At 50.3% G+C, this 18,469-nt stretch overlaps 1 protein-coding gene across 7 annotated transcripts in view; it reads right to left on the bottom strand.

The window, feature by feature from the left end:
* Positions 1–18,469, bottom strand: part of GRIK5 (glutamate ionotropic receptor kainate type subunit 5) — an 81,622-nt gene that overhangs the window by 50,068 nt on the left and 13,085 nt on the right. For 6 of the 7 annotated variants that reach the window (XM_031660275.1, XM_031660270.1, XM_031660276.1 and 3 more), the window contains exons 5-11: positions 18,248–18,413; positions 15,379–15,557; positions 13,087–13,140; positions 12,824–12,985; positions 10,459–10,611; positions 9,960–10,064; positions 9,737–9,844 (exon numbers count right to left, since the gene is read on the bottom strand). In XM_031660275.1, the coding sequence (XP_031516135.1) occupies positions 9,737–9,844; positions 9,960–10,064; positions 10,459–10,611; positions 12,824–12,985; positions 13,087–13,140; positions 15,379–15,557; positions 18,248–18,413 (927 nt within the window). The remainder of the gene's footprint in view (positions 1–9,736; positions 9,845–9,959; positions 10,065–10,458; positions 10,612–12,823; positions 12,986–13,086; positions 13,141–15,378; positions 15,558–18,247; positions 18,414–18,469) is intronic. The other variant, XM_031660272.1, reaches the window with a different exon arrangement.

Here is an 18,469-nt window from a genome sequence, read left to right as displayed (position 1 = left end):
TGCTTTGGGAGGCTGAGGTAGGAGGATTGCTTCAGCCCAAGTTTGAGGCTGCTGTGAGCTATGACTGTACCACTGCACTCTAGCCTGGGCAACTGAGCAAGATTCTGTCTCTAAAATAAAATAAAATAAAATAAAATAAAAGTTAGCAACTGATATGGTTAGGCTTTGTGTCCCCACCCAAATCTCACCTTGAATTGTAATCCCCATAATCCCTACGTGTCAAGGAAGAGACCAGGTGGAGGTAACTGAACCATGAGGGCGGTTTCCCCCATGCTCTTCTCGTGATAGTGAGTTCTCACAAGATCTGATAGTTTTATAGTTTTATAAGGGGCTCTTCCCCCTTCACTCAGCACATCTCTCTCCTGCTGCCTTGTGAAGAAGGTGCCTTGCTTCCCCTTCGCCTTCCACCATGATTGTAAATTTCGCGAGGCCTTCCCAGCCATGCTGAACCTGTGAGTCAACTAAACCTCTTCCCTTTATAAATTACCTAGTCTCGGGCAGATCTTTACAGCAGTATGAAAACGAACTAATACAGCAACCAATTCAAATTCTAATACCGATTATTATTAAATGTTCTGCAGGCCAAAACAAACACAGTTTCTAGTTTGCACTCTCTGACCTACAGTCAGTTTGCCACGTTGATGCTTATTTCTGAGGGGTTTGAGCAAACTTTACTGACCCCATTGTGCCAAAGAAACACAAAAGCAGGCCGGGCGCGGTGGCTCAAGCCTGTAATCCCAGCACTTTGGGAGACCGAGACGGGCAGATCACAAGGTCAGGAGGTCGAGACCATCCTGGCTAACACTGTGAAACCCCGTCTCTACTAAAAAATACAAAAAAAAAAAAAAAAAAAAGAAACACAAAAGCAGAAAGGATGGTCTAAGTGCTAGGAAGACAAGGCATGTAAAGATGGTAACAAGTGGGAAACTTATCTGGACACAGTTATTGTCTAAATGGCTGGTTGCACAATGTCACTTTGGACTAATGAACAAAAGGACTTAGGACTTAGGGAAGACCCAGGAAAGAGCTTTGGTTAAAATATCCACAATGAGCCAGGTGTAGTGCCTCAAGCCTGTAATTCTAACACTTTGGGAGGCCAAGGCAGGTGGATGGCTTGAGCCCAGAAGTTCAAGACCAGCCTAGGCAACGTGGCAAAACCCCGTCTCTATAAAAAATGCAAAAATTAGCTGGGCGTGCCGGTGTGCACCTGTAGTCTCAGCTACTCGGGAGGCTAAGGTAGAGTCCCAGAGGCTCAGGTTGCGGTGAGCCAAGATTGTGCCACTGCCGGCCAGCCTGGGTGATGGAGTGAGACTCTCTCAAACAAATAAATAAAATAAAATATCCACAATGGTTATTGTGTATTGAGAACCTGTGCTGTGCATTCTCTCAATTACATCATTTCAATTCCTCATGGCGACCTTACATTGAAATGGGCATGAGTAGATTCCTTTTACACATGTGGACACGGAGGCTCAAAGTGGTCAAGTGACCTCTGTCACCTCTCATTCATTCAACACACAATTACTGAGCTCCATGGTAGATGTGGCCACAATATTGTGCTGCTTCTTCGTTAGCAGATGGGGTCCATTTATCCCTGGGTCCAGACTCCTTGGTCTGAGCTGGCCTTATGACTTGTTTTGGCTAATTGGATGTGGCAGAAGTGATGCTGTGTGAATTCCAGAGCCTCAGCCTTCAGAGCAGCCCCCATTTAAGGAAGCCCAGGCTAGCCTCCTGGAGGGTGAGTGAACCAAGGCATGCCAGCCAACAGCCAGCATCCACAGCCATTCTTCACTTACCAGTCCAGTCTGGACAGCAGCTGAATGCTGCCACAGTGTGCCCAAGCGAGACCAGCCAAAGAACCACTGAGTTGACCCATGGAATCATGCAAAATAATCAACTGCTATTCTTTCAGTTTCTGGGTTCTGGGTGGTTTGTCACACAGTGATGGAATCTCCTACTATGTGGCCAGGTCATAGGCTCTGGACTCCAGGACCCCACAGAGCCCTACAGCTACACAATGATGGGATGGAGGGCAGTCAGTGATTCTCTATCAAGCTGCCTTTCCAGAACCAAAACTGTGGAACTGGGAACAAGAATGTGAGATAATACTAATAATAGCGGCAGCAGCCAGCATTTCTTGTGGGCTTGCTGTGTGACAGCAATTCTGTCAGCGTGGGAGGGCAGTATTATTACCTCTCTTTTAGAGATGAGGATGCTGAGGTCCAGACAAGTGAAGTAGTAAGTGTCTGAGAAGGACAAGCTGGTCTGATTCCAAAGCTCCCCTCTTAAACCCTGTGCTAGACTGAGCTCAAGTGGACAGAATCAGACAGTGGATATGGGAGAAGCCAGACAGAGGTGAGGGACCCAGGCTGGGTATCAAAGCTGGAGAATCAGAAATCGAGAATCCTAGAGACAAGGGCCTGGCTCCCATACAGTCCCCTTGACATACAGAAGATAGAACCAAGGCTCAGAGAGGTAAAGAATCTAGCCCAAGGCCACCCAGCTGAAGCAGGGCAGTGGGAAGGGAGACGGAGCAGAGCTGGGCTTCACAACCCAGTCACTGTGCACTCTGAACCCTGTTCCTTCACTATGCCAAGCTGATCTCTAATTTCAAGACTGAGGAACTTGGGTTCAGGGTCTCAGGACTGGGGTCTGAGCTTAGAAAGACAAAAAGAGTCTAGGGTCTGTGAATAGAACTCAAAATTAGATAACCATAATCTAGGACTCAACTTAGAGCCACAGACTATTAGAACAGAAGGGTCCTCAAGGAGCCTCAAATCCAGGGTCTTCAGACTTCAAAAAGAATTGTATGCAGAAGCCCAACACTGCAGCCAGACAATGAGATATTGCTAAGTCCAGTTCTAAGAATTTACCCTACAAATGGCTGTGCATCAAAAACGCAGGTCCAAGAAAGTCAGCGCAGCATTGCTTGTAGTGAGAACAAAGACTGAAACAACCTAATTTGGGCCAAGTTAAAAAGATTATCGATGTCATAAAAGAATCCCAGGCAACCACTAAAATAGCAAGGTCTACAAGATATATTAGGAGGAAAAAAACAAGCTACGGAACAACGTGTACAATATGCTACTCTTTGTTAAAGAAATAGCAAGGATGTGCTTGTATACGTGTAGACATTTCTGGAAGGATGGTGGCCTCTGAAAAAAGAAAATGAAAGACCCAGGGAAGGAAGGAAAATGATTTTTCACTCCTCACCTGCTTTGTACTCTTTGAATTCTATTTTACATAGGTTTGTATTAACTTCTGTCCCTTCCCCAATTTTATTTATTTATTTTTGAGACAAGGTCTCGCTCTGTCACCCAGGCTGGAATGTAGTGGTGCGATCTCGGCTCACTAGAACCTCTGCCTCCTGGGCTCAAGTGATTCTCCCACTTCAGCCTCCAGAGTAACTGGGACCACAGGCACGTGCCACTAAGCCCAGCTAATTTTTGTATTTTTTGTAGACACAGGGTTTCATCATGTTGCCTGGGCTGGTCTCGAACTCCTGAGCTCAACTGATCTGCCCACCCCAGCCTCCCAAAGTGCTGGGATTATAGGCGTGAGCCACCACGCTCAGCCCCCACGCTCAGTGTAACAATTTTTTTTTTAATTGAAGTATGAGATTTAAGTGTGTATGAAAATGCAGGGTTGGCTGGGCTTGGTAGTTCATGCCTATAGTCCCAGCACTTTGAGAGGCCAAGGAGGGAGGATCACTTGAGCCCAGGAGTTCAAGACCAGCCTAGGCAACATAGGAAGACCCGTCTCAATAAAAATAACTTACAAAAAATAAAAAGAAATGCAAAGAGTCAAGAAGAACCAAAGTAATCCTAAAGAAGAAAAGCAAAACTGGGGTTTACCCTGTCAAATATTAACACTTAATTTAAAGCTATGGTATTTAAGACATTGTAGTACTAGAACAAAGATAGACAAATAGACAGTAGAATGGAGTGTTTGGAAACCCACATATAAATGGATATTGATTTGTGACAAAGGTAAAACTGTCCTGAAGGGGGAAGAATGATTGTTATAATAAATGGTGCTGCTGAATTAAATACCCATATGGAAAAAAAATGTATTCTGGCCTAGGCGCGTTGGCTCATGCCTATAATCCCAGCACTTTGGGAGGCTAAGGCAGGTGGATCACTTGAGGTCAGGAGTTCAAGACCAGCCTGGCCAATATGGTGAAACCCCTACCTCTATTAAAAATACAAAAATCAGCCAGGCATGGTGGTGGGTGCCTGTAATCCCAGCTACTCGGGAGGCTGAGACAGGAGAATCACTTGAACCCAGCAGACGGAGGTTGCAGTGAACCGAGATCACACGCTACTACACTCCAGCCTGGGCAACAGAGTGAGACTCTGTCTCAAAAAAGTAAGTAAATAAAAGAAAACAAAAAACAAAACAAAAAAACAATAAAACAAGAACAAAATGTATTTTGACTCCCCTACCCTATGTAAAAATCGATGGCAGACCCAAATGTAAAAGGCAAAATTATTAAGTTTTTAGAACACAAATAGTAGAATATCTTCATGATATATGGGTATCCACGGAATTCTTAAATTCTAAAAGCATTAACCATAAAGGAAAAAAGCTGATGGAGTGAACTTTAGTAAAGTTAAATATCAAATCCTTTTATCCAAAATATACTACTGAGAATGAAAAGGTAAGCCACAAAGGGGGAGAGGACATTTGCAATACATACATCAGACAAATGACTTGTACTCAAGAATGTATAAATAACTCACAAATCAATAAAAATGTCATATATCCCAATTTTTTTTAAATAGAAAAAGACATGAATAGGAACCTCACAAATGAGGGTTTCCAAATAGCCAATAAAGGGCCAGGTGTGGTGGCTCATGCCTGTAATTCCAGCACTTTAGGAGGCCAAGGTGGGTGGATCCCTTGAACCCAGGAGTCCAAGACCAGGCTTGGCAACATGGTAAAACCCTGTCAATTAAAAAAAATTTTGTTTTTAATTAGCTGGGTGTGGTGGTATACGACTGTGGTCCCAGCTACTCAGGAGGCTGAGATGGGAGAAGCGCTTGAGCCTGGAGGTTGAAGCTGCAGTGAGCTACGATCGGGCCACTGCACTCCAGCCTGGGTAACAGAGCAAGACCCTCTCTCAAAAAACAAAAACAAAGAAAAATCAAATAGCCGATAAACACAAAAAGGTGTTCTACCTCCCTGATCATCAGGGAAATGCAAATGAAAACCACCATATATGGTTGGTACCTTTATACACTCACCACTGACAAAACAAGGAGCAAGTGGAATTCTCATTCATTTGCTGCTGCTGGGAATGAAAGTGAAAGTGGTTCAACCACTTTGGAAAACACTTTTACAATAACTGCTAAAGCTGAGACAAACACCCTGCAACTCAGCAACTAGAACACACCCAACAGAAACACCAATACACGTTCACCAAAAGACATGGAAGAGAACCTTCCTAGCAGTACTATACCTAACAGCAAAAAGCCAGAAACAAACATCCATCCAGAGTTGACGAATCAGGAAATTGCAGTACATTCAACATACAACGAGACTACACCACCTGCAATGCCACAGATGAATCTCATAATGTTGCCAGAAGAAGCCAGTCTCAAGAGAGAACACATAGTACGATGCCATTTATATGAGGTTCAAGGGTGGGCAAAGCTGATCTGTGGTGACAGAAGCTGAGATGGGGGTTAGCCTTGGAGGGTTAATGATTGGAAGGGCATGGGGTGGCTTTGGGTTGGGGACAGCTGGTTGATTACACAGGTGTGTTCAGTTTTTGAAACTTCAGTGAGAAGTAACACAATTTGTGCACATTTCTGTATGTGTGTTACATTTCAACGAAAATCTCTGGAAAGTAAAAACAAAAAATTAAAGTAGGGTAGGTTCCAGAACATTCCTTACAAGCTGATTGCTTGGATGCTTTCATGAACCTGGGATCCAAATCCTTGTCCAGGATTTCCTGGAGTGTAGTTTAAACAACAATGATCTAGTCCAACCTCCTCACTCTGCTATGAATATTTTATTTACGCATTTATTAATTATTATTATTTTTAGACAGGGTCTCACTCTGTCACCCTGGCAGTGGTATGATCTGGGCTCACTGCAGCCTCAACCTCCCAGGTTCAAGCAATCCTCCTGCCTCAGCCTCCCAAGTAGCTGGGACTAAAGACACGCACCACCACGCCCAGCTAATTTTTGTATTTTTAGTAGAGATGGGGTTTCGCCATGTTGCCCAGGCTGGTATCGAACTCATGGGCCCAAGTGATCCTCCCACCTCGGTCTCCCATAGTGCTGGGGTTACTGGTGTGAACCACCATGCCCAGACTGCTAGGAATACTTTAATCCCCTCACTTTAAAGGAGGAAACCGAGGCTAGAGAGAAGAGACCTGCTAGGGTCACACAGTGTGTGGATGGCAGTGCCAGGCCCAGGACACAGCCCTGAGGGCTCAGAAAGAAGTAGAAATAATAGAGGCAACATGGCCGGGCGCAGTGGCTCATGCCTGTAATCCCAGCATTTTGGGAGGCCGAGGCAGGCAGATCACAAGGTCAGGAGATTGAGACCATCCTGGCTAACACGGTGAAACCCCGTCTCTACTAAAAATACAAAAAAATTAGCTGGGCATGGTGGCAGGCGCCTGGAGTCCCAGCTACTCGGGAGGCTGAGGCAGGAGGATGGCGTGAACTGGGAGGCAGAGCTTGCAGTGAGCCGAGATAGTGCCACTGCACTCCAACCTCAGTGACAGAGTGAGACTCCATCTCAAAAAAATAAAAATAAAAAATATTAGAAGCAATGTGGTGCAAAAGACAAGCATGTGGGCTCTGCTGCCTTCTAGCTGGGCAACCTCGGGCATGTCATTTAACCCTCCCATGCCTGAGTTTCTTTATCTGAAAATCAGTGCTTCTGTGAAGATTGAGTCACATGAGCACAGGGCTTGGCACAACGCTCAAAGCCATGAACCACAAGCTCGGGAGAGGGAGGGAGGGAGGGAGGGAGGTTCTCTCACGCGTACCTTAGGCACTGCAAGGGCCTTCTTAATTCATGTGATCCTCTCACTGCCCCTCAAGGTGAGATGCAGACCCGTTTTACAGATAAAGCAAAGGAGACTGGAGAGTTAAGGGACTTGAACTAATAAGAGCAGAGGAATGGGACTGAGGTCCCTCTGTCCGCAGCAGAGAGACTACTCTTAACTGCCACACTAGTCACCAAAGGGCAGGGTGAGGTGTCTCAGTTCAATGAAGGGAATCCTCAGGACCACCTGGGGGCCCTGAGAAATTCTCCAAGACTGGGGCAAGACCAGGGGCTGAGGAGGGCAGGCCCCTGCACTGTCTCAACTCCATGGGACTTCTGTACCCCAGCTGGGGCCTCTCTCCATCTCAGTGCCAGTCCATCCTATCTCAGCACGAGATCCCTGAGCCTGCCCCAGGGGCAGCGCTAGCCTGCACTCCCATCACCAGAGCCCCTCGCTCCCACACCTGGACCACCTCTAATCCCTAGCAGCATCCCTCAAGGGCCAACAAGGAGCTTTCCTGACTCCAGATCTGGCCCCGCCCCTTCCTGCTCAACACTCTCTCTCCAAGGTAAAGCACAGGACAACTAGGTCCTTCAGAGCCCCTTCCCCACCTGCTGCCCCACAGCCCCTAGGCTGCCTCTGTCCCATCACTCACCACAACCCTCTGTACTTGCTAGGTGTCAGTCATGGCTCTAGGCCCTGGGAATAGAGCAGCGAATGAGACAAGTTCTAACCCACATCTTGCCCTAGGCACCCAGTTTGAGTCACATCTGAATCTCCAAGTACCTGACACAGGTCTTGCCAAGAAACCCATGTCAGGCAATACCAGCGAATGAACAGGGCTTGTCTGACTGTGTACACAGAGGCTGTTGCCTCTCTGTTCAAACTGACAAACACCTCCTAAAACCCTGGCTCCTGCCCCTCCTGCCGCTCCTGCTGCCTGGGATATTTTCCGCACACCCAACTCCTATGCAACCCATCTAAGGTCACCTCTGCCAGGAAGTCTTCTTCGAGCCTCTTAAAGCTGACTCAGTCCCTCCTTTCTTTGGGAGGCCCTCATTGTGGGAATGACTGTGTCCAGGTCTGTCTCCTCCATCAGACTGGGACCACCTCCCAGTGCCACCCGAGAGCACCTGACTCATTTCTGTGCTTCTAGAATGTAAGGGCCAGCACCATACAGCTTTGGTAAATATTTATGGACCAAATGAATAAGTGAATCAACCCATCAAGAGATGGGCGAACATCACGAAGGGAAGAAAAATACAAGCTCCCAGGCCTTGAGAAGAAGCGGGGAGGAGAGTGAAGAAGACACTCGAAGCTCCCAGGGTCATGACTCAGCTCTCCTGACCTCCCCTCCCTGACCTCTGCACCCTGTTCCCCACCAAGGCCCCGAACTTTTCTGCCTCCATAGGCTTCAGGGATTGACCGCATACCGCAGCACAGAGGGTCTGACTGCTCCTAGCCAAGCCTCCACGGTCCCCTGGGGAGGCTGTTAGGAGGTGTCTGGTTTCCCATCTGCAGGCCATCTATCCCTCCACAACAGGATCACTGGCCTTGCTCCAGAGGGACTCGAGGTCCATTTTAGATCAGGAGTTCCCTAGGGACCGAGGGAACTGCTCTGCGACTCACTGCTTTAGGGGGCCCTCTAACATCCTGCAAAACCCTCTTGTAACCCTCTCTGAATGTCAGCATCCACAGCTAATAGCTGACACAGCTCAGAGTTACTGAGCAGCTCCCTCAGTAACAACAAATGCTGACAGGCTGCAGACTTGGCCGCTCTGAAGAGCGTGGCTGCCTGGCGTGTCCAGCCTCCAGGCCAGCTGCTTGGGGAAGCCTCCTGCTCGCCAGGCCTGTGCATCACCCCCTCCCTGACCTCCTAAGGCCAGGGAGGAAGCCCATTGTGCCTGGCAGGAGGCAGCATGGTGCAGCAGAGAGGGCACTAGCTCTGAGCTGGACACTCAGCTCTGCCGGGAACTTACTGTGTGACCTGCTTCCTTATCCTCAAAACGGGGAAATAAGACGAAGCTCACAACGGTAGCCATGAGGTCTAAAGAATGACGCTTGGAAAGGGCCTAGCACAGTGCCTGGTGCAGAACAGGTGCTCAATAAATACTTGACGTACAAAGGCCCCTCTGCCTCTGATTTGGCGAAATGCAGGAGTGGCACTCTCAGGGCTACAGGACAATGCCCCTCGCTGGTGCTTGGGTACTGAGAGGTCTGGAGCTTCAGAACACAGTGGTCAAGACTCGGGCTCTGAAGGATTAGAGACATAGCTTTCAGTCCTGGCCTGTGCTGGATACTTGCTGTGTGACCCTGGGCAAGTTGCCTCCCTCTCTAAGCCTCAGTTTCCACAACTTCAAGATGGACACTGAGTTGGCATTGTTGATACATGTTGTCGTCAAAGGTGGCAAAACAACTGTTCTGGCAATCATGATTCACCAGGATTGACCAGGGCCAGACACTGTGCAAAGAGCTGGGTTAAAGTTGGCCCTGAGGGCAGTCTGCTCCCTCCCTGCTCTGGCAGCATTTTGGATGGTAGTGCCTTATTCACAACCTGGAGTTGCTGGGTGCAGGAATCCCGGCCCCCACTGGCCTGTGCGCTGTGCCAGCCAATGTATCCCTCCACCTCACGGTGGGAGCTAGGACTGGGCTCAGGGCAGCGTCAGGGAAGGCCCAGCGTTCAGGCCCCTTCACTTACCACTCCCAGGCCCCCGTCTAGGGCCACTCACCAGGATGGTTGTGACCACCAGCGTCTTGTTGGCCAGTGTCTGCGACAGGTTGATGTCCAGGGTGGTGGCATTCATGGCCAGGGTGCGGTTAGAGTACCACACCCCAATCTAGGGGGCAGAGAGGGTGCTGTCAGCTCAGGCCCTGCCCAAGGTCATGGCAGCCTCTGGGCCTGCCCCCACCCTCACCCCAGCAGGGCTCTGGCGTCGCCCTGGGTCTGCTCACCTCACGGTGGCCCTGCCGGGACTTTTCTAGGATGCGCAGGGTGTAGTTGGTTCTCTGTCCTTTGCTGTTGAACTCGACCCGCCCGGTCAGCCCATCATACTCTACCTGGCAGGGTGGGGAGGGAGGGCAGAGGGAGGATGCAGGGGCCCAGAGATGGGCAGGGAAGGCCCAGCGTGATGAGACATCCACAGAGAAAGGCACAGACACACCAGGGTGGAGGGGACAAGAGAGAGAAGAAAGAGGAAGATCACAGTCAAAACAGCAAGATAACATGCAAGGAAGCAAGGGGAGATGGGACAAAAGGCATGAAGAAGGCAAGACTCGGAAAGAGAGAGTGCGAGCAACCCAGACAGGCAGCAGCAGCCGGGAGTGGACAGGGGAGGCAGTGGGTACAGTGGGAGGAGCAGGGAGGGCAGAGGGCCACAGGGTGGACACAGTGAGTGCTCCCACCTGAGGTGGCCATGCCCTGCCTCCTCCACCCACCCCTGCTCAGGCTCACCATGCGCAGGTAGTTCATGAGGCTGGTCCCATGGGGCCAAATGTTGGCCGACGTACAGGCCAGCGGCTTCACACCGATCTCCTGGCTGCGGTTCAGCTCTCGGACAGCGCTCACCACCACGTGCACGGCATCAAACATCAGTGCAGCTGACAGCTGTGGTGGGACAGAGGCGGGGGTGGGATGGATAAGAGGCTGCTTAGCCAGGGGAGCCCCAAAGGCCCCTGAGCTGCCACCCTCAAGCCCTCAAATAACTTCCCTCTCCCCAGGAATGGGAAACTGGGTGGGTCAGGAGTGAGGAAGTGGCTCCAGTGTCTTTTTTGGGAAGTGGAATTGACAGCGGGGAAGGTGTGTGTGCTTCCTGTGTCTTGGTGGGAGTAGGTTTCCCAGACTGTGTGTGGCCATGTGTCTCTCAGAGGGTGCCTGGATAGCCAGCTGTGTCACCTGCATGGGCAGGTATGTCCGGCAATCTGGGTGATGCAGGCCAGGGAAGATGGCCACAGTCCCCATCTGAGTGTGTCTGGGACATGTTTACATGAGTGGGGCTGGATGACCATGCCCATTCATCTATACGAAGGGTGGGTGTGGTGTCAGAAAGGTAGGAGCGTTTAATGGTTGGTCCCAGGCCTGGGAGGCAGGTGGCTCAGAGCTAGAGGCCCGGCTCTGCTATTTTCTCATTCTGTGACAGGGCTAAGTCCTCATTCCTCCCTGAACCTTAGTTTCCTTTTCTGTAAAATGAGGATAATAGTAATCTCTACCTTCATGTGCTGTTGTGGGGATCTGGTGACATAACGCCTGTAAAGCACTCAGAACAGCACCTGGCACACAGTGAGCGTCCCATACACTCTGGCCACCAAGCTGTGACACAACCACGGTGTCTGTGTGTGCTTGTTAGGGTGTGCCCTAGCTGTGTTAGTGTGAAGGTCTGAGTATCTGTGTTGTGTAGATGTGCACAGGAGTACACACAAATGTGCCTCTGTGTTGGGGCGTGTGATGTCCCTGTGTGGACCCAACTGACTAGACAGCTTGGTGTCCATGTGCACTCTGTGCATAGAAGTGTCTTGGTGTCTTGGTATCTGAGTAGATGTCAGTGAACAAATACATATAAATATGCATCTTCTGTATGCTGGTATTTATTCAACATCTATTATCAGACACCTGTTATGAGTTACGCTGTTTTAAGTACTGGGGATACAATGCGGAACAAAATAAACAGAACCCCCTGCCCTCATGGAACTTACAGTCCTCAAATCCATATCTCTATGTAAGTCTAATATACGGTAAGCCACATCGTGATGAAATAAGCAAATATAAGTGCTATGGAAAAAGACAAGGCAGGGAGGGGTAAAAAAGTAGATACTTTACCTTTTTTATTTTTTCTTTTGAGACAGAGTCTTGCTCTGTCGCCCAGGCTGGAGTGCAGTGGCACAATCTTGGCTCACTGCAACCTCTTCTACCTCCCAGGTTCAAGCAACTGTTGTGTCTCAGCCACCCAAGTAGCTGGGATTACAGGCACGTGCTACCACACCCAGCTAACATTTGTGTTTTCAGTAGAGACAGGATTTCACCATGTTGGCCAGGCTGATCTTGAACTCCTGACCTGAAGTGAGCCTCCTGCCTCAGCCTCCCAAAGTGCTGGGATTACAAGTGTAAGTCACCATGCCTGGCCAGTTTATCCTTTTTTTTTTTTTTTTTTTTTTTTTTTTTGAGACAGAGTCTCACTCTCTCACCCAGGCTGGAGTGCAATGGCACGATCTCAGCACACTGCAACTTCCGCCTCCTGGGTTCAAGTGATTCTTCCGCCTCAGCCTCCCAAGTAGCTGGATTACAGGCACCTGCCATCACACCCGGCTAATTTTTATACTTTTGTAGAGGTGGGGTTTCACCAGGTTGGCCAGGCTGGTCTTGACCTCCTGACCTCAGGTGATCTGCCTGCCTTGGCCTCCCAAAGTGCTGGGATTACAGGCGTGAGGCACCACGCCAGGCCAAGTTTACCATTTTTTAAACAGGAGGAGGAAGGAAAAATCTTATACCTGAGGGGACACTGGAGCAACGTCCTAGTGATGGGGAGCGACCCACCGCTTCTCTCAGAAAGTTCACGGGAAGCAGGGGGAAGAGGGTGTGGAGAGGCCCTGAGGTGCACCTGTGCTTGGGGCATCAGCGGCACCTCGAGGAGCTGGTGTGGCCAGAGTGGTGTGGGAGGTAGAGGGAGAGGAGGACATGGCCCCAGTGCATCACAAGGCCACACCACGAGGCCTCAGGGAGGCAAGAGGGTTCTGAGCATGATCTGAGCGAGGTCTGAAAGGGGGTCCCAGAAGTATCTGTGCACAGAGTGTCTCTGGGTGTGACTGGGTATCTGTGTGCTCACCGCAGGGCCTGGGTAGGTGCTGGCTTCACAGTTCTCCCTCCAGGACATGTTGAGGCTGCGGACAAACTCAGGGTAGAAGGGGTGGGATGTGTTGAACATGGAGAAGCCCAGGATGTTGGAGGAGTCCTCCACAATACCGTCCAGATGCAGGATGGGGAAGTCCTGGGACCAGAAGAGGTGGTGAGGCCTGGGGCCGAGACCTAAGTGGGACAGCTGTGGTGGGAGGGAAGTGGGGGCAGAGAGGGGCCAGAAGGCCTACGCACCATGGTGGTGAGGATGTACTTGTAAAATGCTGAAGTCATTCCCAGTTCTGAGGCCTGGAAAACACAGGGAGGCAAAGAGGCAGAGTGAGAGACAGAGACCCACAGGCAGAGATGGGGAGGACTCAAGAGAGGAAGAGAGATTTAGAGACAGACCTGGTGAGAAGACATCCCATGGGAAACACAGTAAAGTAAGAAATGCTCAGAGATAGACAGACAGGGAGGAGGAGACAAGTGGGGGCAGAGGGAGGCCTTAGTCCCTGGTGTCCTGGCATGCTGACTGCTGTCCCAGGTAGGATGGAGATTTTGCTAGAGGAGAGAATAGGGTCCCCAAACGCCCCCATCTCTCATGAAGGCACTTACAAGATTTCCTTCTGGAGACAGGTAAGAAGAAGTCTCAGAAATAGGGCAGGAAGGGGAATTATTATTTTTATAAAGATAGGATCTTGCTCTGTTACTTAGGCTGGAGTACAGTGGATCATAGCTCACTGAAACCTTGACCTCTCAGGCTTAAGTGATCCTCCCACCTCAGCTCCTGAGTACCTGGAATCATAGGCATGCACTACAATGCCCAGCTAATTGAAAAAAATTTTTTTGTGTGTGTGTGTGTGTGTGTGTGTGTGGAGATGGGGTCTTGCTATGGTCCCAAGCTCCTGGCCTCAAGCAATCCTCCTGCCTTGGCCTCCCATCGTGCTGGGATTACAGGTGTGAGCCACCAGGCCCAGCGGAGAGGACAGCCTTAATTTTAAGCCCTACACTCTCCAAAAGCCAAGGTTGGGCTGCTAATGTGTAGGGCTCAGCCCAGGCATAAGGTCAGAAAATCGATTCCCTGCAATCTTTAAGAGTGCTTTGCAATAATAGCAGCCAGTTTGAATGTCAAGATTCATTCTTGAGCCCCTTTTCTCATAGTCCTCAAGGAAAACAAAGCTGGAAAAATTCTTCCTGCCAGAAGCACCCAAGTCTGTCCCCCCACGAGAATTATAAAATTAAAGGGCACCAGCTTGCATTTCCTGGGTGGCAGGAGTTGGGCTCTCATCACGTGGGTGTCAGGGAAGGGCAGGCTTGGAAAGGGAAGAGACAACTGTTCACATGGCTGGCACAGGAGGGGACAGGATCCCAGCCCAGGCCTGCCTGGTGCCCAAACCTGAAACCTCTTCCTTAAGTCATCCTGTCTCAAGAACCCAGTGGATTCTGTTCACACTTCCTGTGGGCTACAGCCAGCAGTGATATATGGGTTTTTTGTTTTTGTTTTTGTTTTTTTTTTGAGACCAACTCTTGCTCTGTCACCCAGGCTGGAGTCCAGTGGTGCAATCTCAGCTCACTGCAACCTCCACCTCTCAGGTTCAAGCGATTCTCCTGCCTCAGCCTCCTGAGTAGGTAGAACTACAGGCACCTGCCACCATGCCCGGCTAATTTTTTTGTATTTTTAGTAGAGATGGGGTTTCACCGTGTTACCCAGGATGATCTTGATCTCCTGACCTCGTGATCTGCCCGCCTCGGCCTCCCAAAATGCTGGGATTATAGGCATGAGCCACTGCACCTGGCTGACATACGGTTTTAATTTAAAAAAAAAAAAAAAAAGTAGAGAAAAATAAATAATACAAATTTGGTTACTGGCCGGGTGTGGTGGCTCACGCCTGTAATTCCAGCACTTTGGGAGACCAAAGCAGGCAGATCACTAGGTTACTAGGAGTTCAAGACCATCCTGGCCAATATGGTGAAACCCTATCTCTACTAAAATACAAAAATTAGCCAGGTGTGGTGGCAGGTGCCTATAGTCCCAGCTACTTGGGAGGCTGATGCAGGAGAATCGCTTGAACCCAGGAGACGGAGGTTGCAGTCAGCTGAGATTTCGCCACTGCACTCCAGCCTGGGCGACAAAGCAAGACTCCGTCTCAAAAAAAAAAAAAAAAAAAAGAAAAAGAAAAAAAATACATGCAAAAACACCTTAACACAGAGCTCAATAAAAAATGTTTAAAAATCCTTCAGTGCTACGATGTAGCCAGATCTGACTCTGGGCCAGGCACTGCCCTACATACTTTACTTGCCACTCACTCATTATCCTCACAACCCACTGAACAGTGACTATACACAGGCAGATGGGGTGACTGCCCAGGACCACACAACCAGGAAGCAGGCGGGCTGAGAGACAAACTTTATAATTATCATCTTCACGGAAGAAGAAGGTCTTGAAGCCCCCTTTTGACTCCTGAGGCCCATGGCATTGGGTGACTTGCTCAGTCACCCCAAGTTTCTGGCCCCAGTCCTTTGGGAAATTAGAGGTGGGGGGCTCACCTTACGGAGGATGAGGTGGGAGATGGAGGCGTTGGCATCGATGATGATAGTGGACACCTTGTCATCACGGATCTCCTTGAGCAGCGGCGTGGGGTCCCGGCTGTCGTCCAGCATCCTCACTGACAGTGTCTCCTTGGAGATGAGGAAGCCACGCACCAGTTCCTCCAATCGCAGCAGGCCTGAGGGAGGGGTGGGGCCTTGGGTTGGAGCCCTTCTAGGTACCCAGGCATGGCACAGACACTCACTCTTCCTCAACATGGGGCAGCTGGGCAGAGGACTGGAGGGTGTGCAAGGACATGAGGCAGCTGGGCAGAGGACTGGAGGGTGTGCAAGGACATGGGGCAGCTGGATCCCATGGGGTAATGGGCTTGGGGACTCGAAGCCTGGGCCCTCCCCAATTAAAATCCCAACCTAGACCTCTTCCTAGAACTCCAGATTCCTGTCTCTGCCACCTTCCTGACCCCTCACTGGGGTGTCTGACAGGCATCTCATGCTTAATCTCCTTGCTCAACCACCACGGCTTTCCCGTGTTGGTGAACAGCATCTCCAGTGTGCCAGTTGCTCAGGTCAAAACTCTGGCTTCCTCTCTTTCACACCCAATCCATCAAGGCCCTACCTTCCAAACACGTCAGATCCCCTTACCCCATGCCACTGTCACCACCCTGCCCTGAGCCAACACCAATTCCTGCCTGCTGCAATCCCCAAGCCTGCCCCTGAGTCTGTTCCGTACACAGCAGCCAGAATGATGCAGGTCAGATGTGCTCCTCCTCTGCCCCAAACCCTCGAATGACTTCTCAGTTCAGAGTCATTGAGGCCGAAGTCCTCACAGCCTCCAGGGCCCCACACAATCTGCCCACCTCACCCCCTTGTTACTGCCCAGACTGCAAGAGTTCAAGACCAGCCTGGCCAATATAGTGAGACACCATCTCTTTAAAAAAAAAAAAAAAAAAAAAGGTGCTTGTTGAGCATGTGCTCTGAGCCAGGCTCTGCTCTTAGTATTGGGGGTCAGCCGTGAGTGAAGCAGACCGGGTACAGGATGAGGAGATCAGTAGGGCAACAAATACCGCAAATAAGTGCATTACATGGTTAGAAGTAATGAGTTCTACGTTAAAGCAGAAGTGAGTTATGAAGACTGGGAGTCTAGTGTGGGTGTGGGGTACAACTTTAAATGAAATGGTGGGTGGGGGACTCATTGAGACACTAGAGTACAGACTGATCCCTAATAGCCTAATACCAAGAGCCGGGCCTGGCACATAGCAGCTGCTCGATAAATACCTTTTTTTTTTTTTTTAAACCACCCAGCCCACAGCCCTTCCTCTCCCCACCACTCACTCTCTGGGCTTGAGCCACACCGCCTCCTTGCTGTTCTGCACACACCACAGTCTTGCTCCTGTCCTGCAGCCTTCACGCTGGCTATTCCCTTGGCCTGGAACCCTCTTCTTTCACATCCTCACATGGCTCCCTCCTTCCCCTCCTCCAGGTCTCTACTCCAACGTCACCTTCTCAATGAGGCCCTCGCCCACTATTTCATTTAAAGTTGCACCCCACGCCCACACCCTTCTTCATAAGTCATTTCTACTTTTCCATAGAACTCACTATTTCTAACCATGTAATACACTTATTTGTGGTGTTTTTTGCCCAAGTCCTCTCATCAGAATGTCCTTGGACTACTTCACCCACGGCTGACCCCTAATACCAAGAGCAGCGCCTGGCACAGAGCAGGTGCTCAATAAATTTTTTTTAAGAGATGGGGTCTCACCATGTTGCCCAGGCTGGCCTTGAACTCCTGGCCTCAAGCCATCCTCCCACCTTGGCCTCCCAAAGTGCTAGGATTATAGGTGTGAGCCACCACGCCTGGCCCAGTAAATACTTCTTGAAGGAGGAATTCCTTCTAGAGGCTATGGAGCACAGTCCCTCCCTGCCTCAAGCTCCATACCCACAAATCCACCAGTCTACCAGACATCTCACATGAATGTCTCAAAGACACACCATGCCCAACGTGTGCCCCTGATGAATAGTGTTCCTCCTTGGCAGAGGCCTCACACCATCCCTAGCCCCACCCTCTTCCTTCCGTCACTGCCTCTCATATCACCCTGGCCCCCTCATTCCAACTGCCACCACCTGGGCCCAGACCAGTGTCACCTCTCCCTGCCTTTCGCTTGTCTCCTTGCCACCCCTCTTGTCACTCTCCAGCCTGTTCTCTACACTGCAGCCTAAGCGCTCTTCCTAGAACACGAATCTGACCCTGTCCCCTCGCCCTGCCCTGCATGGGGACCTCCCATGGCTCCCATCATCTCTTGCTTCGTTGTTCCCGTATTTCAGCCACTGGGAGCATCTGTAAGCCTCTTGAAGGGCCGTGCTCCCTGGGCCCTCTACCTCTGCCCTTGCCACACTCTGCTTAGAACCTGTTCCCTCTTTCTTCCCACACCCTTCAGGTTCAGCTTAGATGTCTCTTTCTCATAGGCACAGGCTCTGAACCTCCCAGATGGATTAGGATCCCTCCTATGTGATACCAGAGGCTCCACATGCCTCTTGGCAGCACACGTACCACTCTGTATCACAACAGCTCAATGACCAATGACCTCCACTAGAACCGGAGTTCCAAGCACCCAGGGACCACGCCCAGGGCCTAGCAGAGGGCCTTGACATGACAGGTGCTTAGTCACCATCTGGGGACTAAATGGATCTCTTTGAGGAGAGAAGGGGTCTGTGGAACCAGAGGCCTCGGTTTCTGAAGATGGGAGAAGAGCCTGGTGTCTGGGTGCCCCAGGGTTCTAACTAGCGGGCAGTGAACCACTGTGTGGGACACCAGATCTCTTGGGAAGGGGTGTCTGGGGAACAGAAAACAAAATATCCAGTTCTCCCTCACACTCAGCCTTGGCGCAGATAAGGCTGGCCGAGGGGTAGTTGAAGGACTTGAGGATTCGGGAGACTGCCAAGCTGACGTCCTCGTTACTGGGGTACAGGCTGACAGATGCGAAGCGAAGGTACTGAAGGCGGGGTGTCTCCTCGGGACCCACCTTGATGTGGGGGATCTGGACAGAGAGGAAACTTTGGCCTCCATCCTGCTTCTCCGCCCAGCCCTTGCCTC

Source organism: Papio anubis, chromosome 20 (assembly GCF_008728515.1).
Source record: "Papio anubis isolate 15944 chromosome 20, Panubis1.0, whole genome shotgun sequence".
In the NCBI taxonomy this organism is placed as follows: domain Eukaryota; kingdom Metazoa; phylum Chordata; class Mammalia; order Primates; family Cercopithecidae; genus Papio; species Papio anubis.
This window is presented reverse-complemented; position numbering and strand designations above follow the sequence as displayed.